Source organism: Salvelinus fontinalis, chromosome 12 (assembly GCF_029448725.1).
Source record: "Salvelinus fontinalis isolate EN_2023a chromosome 12, ASM2944872v1, whole genome shotgun sequence".
NCBI classification, from domain to species: Eukaryota; Metazoa; Chordata; class Actinopteri; order Salmoniformes; family Salmonidae; genus Salvelinus; species Salvelinus fontinalis.
This window is the reverse complement of record NC_074676.1, coordinates 47,341,775-47,350,509: the sequence shown is the minus strand read 5'-3', so window position 1 is coordinate 47,350,509 and position 8,735 is coordinate 47,341,775. Positions and strand designations below refer to the sequence as shown.

The window sequence follows — 8,735 nt, the reverse complement described above, 5'->3', positions numbered from 1 at the left end:
CGGGTCCCGGATCGGGTCTCGGGTATTCAGGTACAGGTGGATCCTCTAGTTGGAGCTGTCAAATCGGCGAGCAGCTGCTCTTGTGAGGCTATAGGCTATATTGAAATAATGACGCTCAAATTGAAAATCATTAAATCAAATATTGAGAATTTCTGTCAGCCTAATCGAGTGTTCAAACTTGTAAACAAGGCTGCATGGGATTTCTCTTAATGTGACTCTGTGCAGCCAATGTCAATGTCCGTTTTAGGTATAATGTCGGGAACCACTTGTGGATTTAACAGCCCTAACAACACCGTGAAAACATCAGCTATGCGGATGTCAGCTGAAGCGGATCTGATTAAATCAAATGAACCTAAATGTGTTTGACTAGTGTTTTTCTATGTGTACTATGTAACTTTAGGCCTCTGAATGATATTCCTGTATGTGAAAAAACAATACATATTTATACAGTGTGTGTGCCAAATCCAACATGGCGTCTGTGTTCAATGCCTCACGTACCTTGAGCTCGCGGAAGAAGATGCTGCTCCGGGCCCACTCCACGATGGAGAACAGCGTCTGGTCGGCCATCTTGCACATTAGGCCGAACGTGTTGAGTTTGTCGTGTTTCCCCCGGCTGGCCTGCTCCTGCTGCAGGTAGGCCAGGATCTTGGTCTGGACCTGAGGCTCGTCAGGCTCGCACTTCAGCAGCTCCACGATGAGGTGCGGGAAGCTGGGCGGCGACCCCGTCTGGTACACGTCCATGTACGGGTTGTAACCCATGATGGACTCGGGCGAGCTGGTGTACGGGTCCGGGTACTCTGACTTGATGGTGCGGGTGCTCTGGAAGTGGCCGTAGGCCGCCTGGTAGCCCTGGAGGGAACCGGCGTGGGGGGGCATGGTCATGCTGATGGGCGACGTGACGAAGGGGCTGCGGTCGTAGTCTGTGTGGGGCAGGGCGGCGTGGTGCGGGTGGCCGTGGTGGCTGAGCGGCAGGCCCTTGGAGGCGGCCTGGTGGAGGGTCTGGATGGCCGAGGAGATGGTGAGGTCGGTGGGCACCGCCTGCATCACCTGGGTCATGGACTCCATCTTCAGGCCGTTGGCGCGGATCATCGCTTTCTTCTGCTGCTTGAGGGCCCGGTCGCGCTTGTACATGGGGCCAAACTTGTTGCGGCCGCCGCGCATGCGGTCCGCCCTCACAGCTGACGGTAAGACAGACAGACAGACAGACAGACAGGCAGGCAGACAGACAGACAGACAGACAGACAGACAGACAGGAGAGGAGAGGAAAGACCGGAGAATGTTAGTGACATCATCACATCGAGTAAACTGAGTAAAACCACATTATCGTCTTGTAAATTGACTAGGACACATTATCATCTAGTAAATTGACTAGGACACATTATCGTCTAGTAAACTGACCTGGACACATTATCATCTAGTAAATTGACTAGGACACATTATCGTCTAGTAAACTGACTAGGACACATTATCATCTAGTAAATTGACTAGGACACATTATCGTCTAGTAAACTGACTAGGAACACATTATTGTCTAGTAAACTGACTAGGAACACATTATTGTCTAGTAAACTGACTAGGAACACATTATTGTCTAGTAAACTGACTAGGACACATTATCGTCTAGTAAACTGACTAGGAACACATTATTGTCTAGTAAACTGACTAGGAACACATTATTGTCTAGTAAACTGACTAGGAACACATTCTCTGGGGATGATTTGCAGGGGGGAGGAGAGGAAAATAAATGAGCAATTCATAAACACCGTGGCATTCTAGTTAAGCCAGTAGTTTCCAAACCGAGTTCTCTGAGTGCAAATAGGCAGCTCATGGGCCAGGAGTTTGAGACATATGACCTCATTCATGACTACCATGCAGTGGTGTAAAGTAATTAAGTAAAACTACTTTAAAGTACTAAGGAATTTGAAATTATTTATACTTTTGATACTTATATATATTTTAACATTTTACATTTACTTGTGATACATAAAAATATATTTCAAACCAAATACTTTTCGTTTTTTAACTCAAGTAGTATTTTACTGGGTGACTTTCACTTTTACTTGAGTCATTTTCTTTTAAGGCATCTTTACTTTTATTCAAGTTTGACAGTTGGCTCCTTTTTCCACCACTGGTTCTCTGTGTTCTCGACACGGAACCCAAAAAACAAACTATTTGCATTGATTAATCATAGAGAGAACACAGTTCACCTTTTAACTCGCATCTGAAGAAAACAGATTACATCAATGACAATTAAACTGTTGACCTTTGCACTCCGAGAACTCGGATGCCTCAGAGCAGGAAAATACAGCCTTGTAATAACATGGCAGCTTTTACAAGCATGGCACGTTTTGTCACTCGACAGGTCGTAAAACGCTAGTTAATCATTGATCTGAAAGAAGTAACTTTTATGAACCTATGTAATACCAATACGTAGCAGACAACAAGGTAAGTAGTCATTTCTCTAAGAATGTTGTTAGTTAAAATGAGCAGTGAGGTCAAAATCAACATTCAAAAAGTGTTAACACTGAAAATTATTTACCCCGCACACACAAACACATACACACAAATACACATACACACATACATGCACGCACACACACACACACACACACACCTACACACTAACACATCTACACACTGACACACAGACAACTACACACAGATACACAGACAACTACACACAGACAACTACACACAGACAACTTCACACAGATACACCGAAACACAGACACACACACACACACACACACACACACACACACACACACACACACACACACACACACACAGACACCTAGACACACACAGACACCTACACACACACACACACAATGACAAACAGAAGCCTAGTACACAAACTTACACACACAGAAACACACACACACACACACACACATGTCAGCAACCACACACAAACATACAAACTGACACACAGACACACACAAACACACACACACATACACACTGACACACAGACACACACACACGTGTCCCTGTCAGCCACCACACACAAACATACACACTGACACACAGACACACACACACACACACACACACACACACACACACACACACACACACACACACACACACACACACACACACACACACACACACACACACACACACACACACACACACACACACACACACACACACGCGCACATATACACACTGACACACAGACACACAGACACCTACACACTGACACACAGACACACCCACACATAGACACACAGACACCTACAGACTGACAGACTGACACACAGACACCTACACACAGACACACAGACAATGACACACTGACGCACTGACACACAGACACCTACACACAGACACACCTACACACAGACACCTACACACTGACACACCAACACACAGACACACTGACACACCTACACACCTACACACAGACACACAGACACACATACACACAGACACACTGACAAACTGACACACCTACACACAGACACACCTACACACTGACACACTGACACACAGACACAACTACACACATACACAGCTACACACAGACACACTGACACACAGACACACAGACACACGGACACACAGACACACGGACACACAGACACACCTACACACAGACACACCTACACACAGACACACCTATACACAGACAAACCTACACACTGACACACAGAAACACAGAATCACAGACACACAGACACCTACACAGACACACCTACACACACAGACACCTATACACAGACAGCTACACACAGACATCTACTCACAGACACACCTACACACTGACACACATACACAGAATCACAGACACACAGAAACACAGAAACACAGACACACAGCCACCTACACACTGACACACAGACACACATACACCTACACACAGACAACTACACACAGACACACAGACACCTACACAAAGACACACCTACACACTGACACACAGAAACACAGAACAACAGACACACATACACCTACACAGACACAACTACACACACAGCCACCTATACACAGACACACCTACACAAAGACACTCCTACATACTGACACACAGAAACACAGAACAACAGACACACATAAGCCTACACAGACACACCTACACACACAGACACCTATACACAGACACCTACACACAGACACACCTACACACTGACACACAGAAACACTGACACACAGAAACACAGACACCTACACACTGACACACATACAACTACACACAGACACCTACACACAGACACACAGACACACAGACACACATACACACCTATACACCTACACACAGAAACACAGACACACCTACAAACAGACACCCCTACACACAGACACACAGACACACAGACACACCTACACACAGAAACACAGAAACACAGACACACAGACACACAGACACCTACACACTGACACACAGACACCTACACACAGACACTTAGACACACAGACACACTGACACACCTACACACTGATACACAGAAACACAGACATCTTCCCACTGACACACAGCCACTTACACACTGACACACAGACACACATACACCTACACACAGACACACAGACACCTACACACAGACACACCTACACACAGACACCTACACACTGACACACAGACACACATAAACACAGACACCTACACACTGACACAGACACACAGACACACATAAACACAGACACCTACACACTGACACACTGACACACAGACACACAGACATCTACACACTGACACACAAACACCTACACACTGACACACAGACACCTACACACTGACACACAGACACCTACACACAGACACACAGACACCTACACACTGACACACAGACACCTACACACTGACACACAGACACCTAAACACTGACACACAGACACCTACACACAGACACACAGACACCTACACACAGACACACAGACACACAGACACCCAGACACACAGACACCTACACACAGACACACCTACACACAGACACACCTACACACTAACACACCTACACACAGACACAGAGACACAGAGACACACAGACACCTACACACAGACACCTACAAACAGACACGCCTACACACAGACACACAGACACACAGCCACTTACACACTGACACACAGACACACATACACCTACACACAGACATACAGACACCTAAACACTGACACACAGACACCTACACACAGACACACAGACACCTACACACAGACACACAGACACACAGACACACAGACACCTACACACAGACACACCTACACACAGACACAACTACACACAGACACACCTACACACTAACACACCTACACACAGACACAGAGACACACATACACCTACACACCGACACACTGACACACAGACACCAACACACAGACACCTACAAACAGACACGCCTACACACAGACACACAGACACACAGCCACTTACACACTGACACACAGACACACATACACCTACACACAGACACACATACACCTACACACAGACACACCTACACAAAGACACACATACACACTGACACACAGAAACACAGACACACAGACACCTACACACAGACACACAGAAACACAGACACACCTACACACTGACATACACCTACACACAAACACCTACACACTGACACACTGACACACAGACACACATAAACACAGACACCTACACACTGACACACAGACACACAGACACCTACACACTGACACACAGACACCTACACACAGACACACAGACACCTACTAACAGACACACAGACACACAGACACCTACTAACAGACACACAGACACCTACACACAGACACCCAGACACCCAGACACCCAGACACACAGACACTGACACACTGACACACTGACACACAGACACCTACACACAGACACACAGACAAACAGACACCTACACACAGACACACAGACACACAGACACTGACACACAGACACCTACACACTGACACACAGACACCTACACACGGACACACAGACACCTACACACAGACACACCTACACACTAACACACCTAAACACACACACACACACACACACACACACACACACACACACACACACACACACACACACACACACACACACGCTGACAAGGACGCGCGCGCACGCGCGTCCTTGTCAGCCACCACAGACCACCGACACCCCAACATGCTGGAGGTGGTCAAGCCCGCCACTTCATCCCAGCAATTAACATGGCCTTTGAAAAAACTGTATCATAAAAAAATGCCTGTGTTTTATATGGCACCCTATTCCCTATGTAGTACATTGTTTTTGACCAGGGCTGGCACCCTATTCCCTATGTAGTACATTGTTTTTGACCAGGGCTGGCACCCTATTCCCTATATAGTACATTGTTTTTGACCAGGGCTGGCACCATATTCCCTGTATCGTGCATTGTTTTTGACCAGGGCTGGCACCATATTCCCTGTATCGTGCATTGTTTTTGACCAGGGCTGGCACCATATTCCCTATGAGGTACATTGTTTTTGACCAGGGCTGGCACCATATTCCCTATGAGGTACATTGTTTTTGACCAAGGCTGGCACCATATTCCCTATATCATGCATTGTTTTTGACCAGGGCTGGCAACATATTCCCTGTATCGTGCATTGTTTATGACCAGGGCTGGCACCATATTCCCTATATCATGCATTGTTTTTGACCAGGGCTGGCACCATATTCCCTGTATCGTGGATTGTTTTTGACCAGGGCTGGCACCATATTCCCTATGAGGTACATTGTTTTTGACCAGGGCTGGCACCATATTCCTTATATTGTACATTGTTTCTGACCAAGCTGGTTTTGTATGAAGGGAAAACTGGTACGATTTGGAACAAGGCTCCTGTGTATCTGTGATTTGTTATTGTAGTGACTTGAACTATTAATGACAGAGCAACTGGGTAATTAATGACCTGAAAACTAATAGTCAGACCTTTTTGGGGAAAACACAATTACGTCTGAACCTGAAACTCACATGATGAATACTGGGGCTTTTTGGGGAAAACACAACTAGGTCTGAACCTGGAACTCACATGATGAATACTGGGGCTTTTTGGGGGGAAAACACAACTAGGTCTGAACCTGGAACTCACATGATGAATACTGGGGCTTTTTGGGGAAAACACAACTAGGTCTGAACCTGGAACTCACATGATGAATACTGGGGCTTTTTGGGGAAAACACTACTAGGTCTGAACCTGGAACTCACATGATGAATACTGGGGCTTTTTGTGGAAAACACAACTAGGTCTGAACCTGGAACTCGTATCATAGATACTGGGGCTTTTTGAGGGGAAAACACAATTAGGTCTGAACCTGGAACTCACATGATGAATACTGGGGCTTTTTGGGGGAAAACACTACTAGGTCTGAACCTGGAACTCATATCATAGATACTGGGGCTTTTTGGGGGGAAAACACAATCAGGTCTGAACCTGGAACTCATATCATAGATACTGGGGCTTTTTGAGGGGAAAACACAATCAGGTCTGAACCTGGAACTCATATCATAGATACTGGGGCTTTTTGAGGGGAAAAGACAATTAGGTCTGAACCTGGAACTCACATCATAGATACTGATAGCAGTTTTTTTCCCTTCTCTTTCACCCTACTTGTGTTAATTTAAACAAGGTTGTTTACATGCGTGTCATACGGATATATACGGACCTGGGGTACAGGCATGGGGCCTTAGCTGTGGGTTAGACCTGGGGGTTGGGGTTTAATACTGGGGTATAGGACTGGGGTTGGGGTATAGGACTGGGGCTGGGGTATATACCTGGGGTATAGGACTGGGTCTGGAGTATAGGACTGGGGGTGGGGTATATACCTGGGGTATAGGACTGGGACTGGGGTATAGGACTGGGGCTGGGGTATATACCTGGGGTATAGGACTGGGTCTGGAGTATAGGACTGGGGGTGGGGTATATACCTGGGGTATAGGACTGGGACTGGGGTATAGGACTGGGGCTGGGGTATAGGACTGGGGCTGCGGTATAGGACTGGGGCTGGGGTATATACCTGGGGTATAGGACTGGGACTGGGGTATAGGACTGGGGCTGGGGTATAGGACTGGGGCTGGGGTACAGGACTGGGGCTGGGGTATAGGACTGGGGCTGGAGTATAGGATTGGGACTGAGGTAAAGGACTGGCGCTAGGGTATAGGACTGGGGTTAGGGTATAGGACTGGGGTTAGGGTATAGGACTGGGGCTGGGGTATAGGACTGGGACTGGAGTATATAACTGGGGCTGGGGTATAGGACTGGGGCTGGCGTGTAGGACTGGAGCTGGAGTATAGGACTGGGGCTGGGGTATAGGACTGGGGCTGGGGTATAGGACTGGAGCTGGAGTATAGGACGGGGCTGGGGTATATACCTGGGGTATAGGACTGGGACTGGGGTATAGGACTGGGGCTGGGGTATAGGACTGGGGCTGGGGCTGGGGTATAGGACTGGGGCTGGGGTACAGGACTGGGGCTGGGGTATAGGACTGGGGCTGGAGTATAGGATTAGGACTGGGGTAAAGGACTGGCGCTAGGGTATAGGACTGGGGTTAGGGTATAGGACTGGGGTTAGGGTATAGGACTGGGGCTGGGGTATAGGACTGGGACTGGAGTATATAACTGGGGCTGGGGTATAGGACTGGGGCTGGGGTGTAGGACTGGAGCTGGAGTATAGGACTGGGGCTGGGGTATAGGACTGGGGCTGGGGTATAGGACTGGAGCTGGAGTATAGGACGGGGCTGGGGTATAGGACTGGGGCTGGGGTATAGGACTGGGGCTGGGGTATA

General features: G+C 47.7%; 1 protein-coding gene across 1 annotated transcript in view; it reads right to left on the bottom strand.

Moving 5' to 3' along the window:
• Positions 1–207: 207 nt before the first annotated feature.
• Positions 208–8,735, bottom strand: part of LOC129867509 (nuclear receptor subfamily 5 group A member 2-like) — a 46,924-nt gene continuing 38,396 nt past the window's right edge. Inside the window, exon 5 of the mRNA XM_055940961.1 lies at positions 208–1,178. Coding sequence (XP_055796936.1) covers positions 397–1,178 — 782 coding nt within the window. The 3' untranslated portion in view covers positions 208–396. The remainder of the gene's footprint in view (positions 1,179–8,735) is intronic.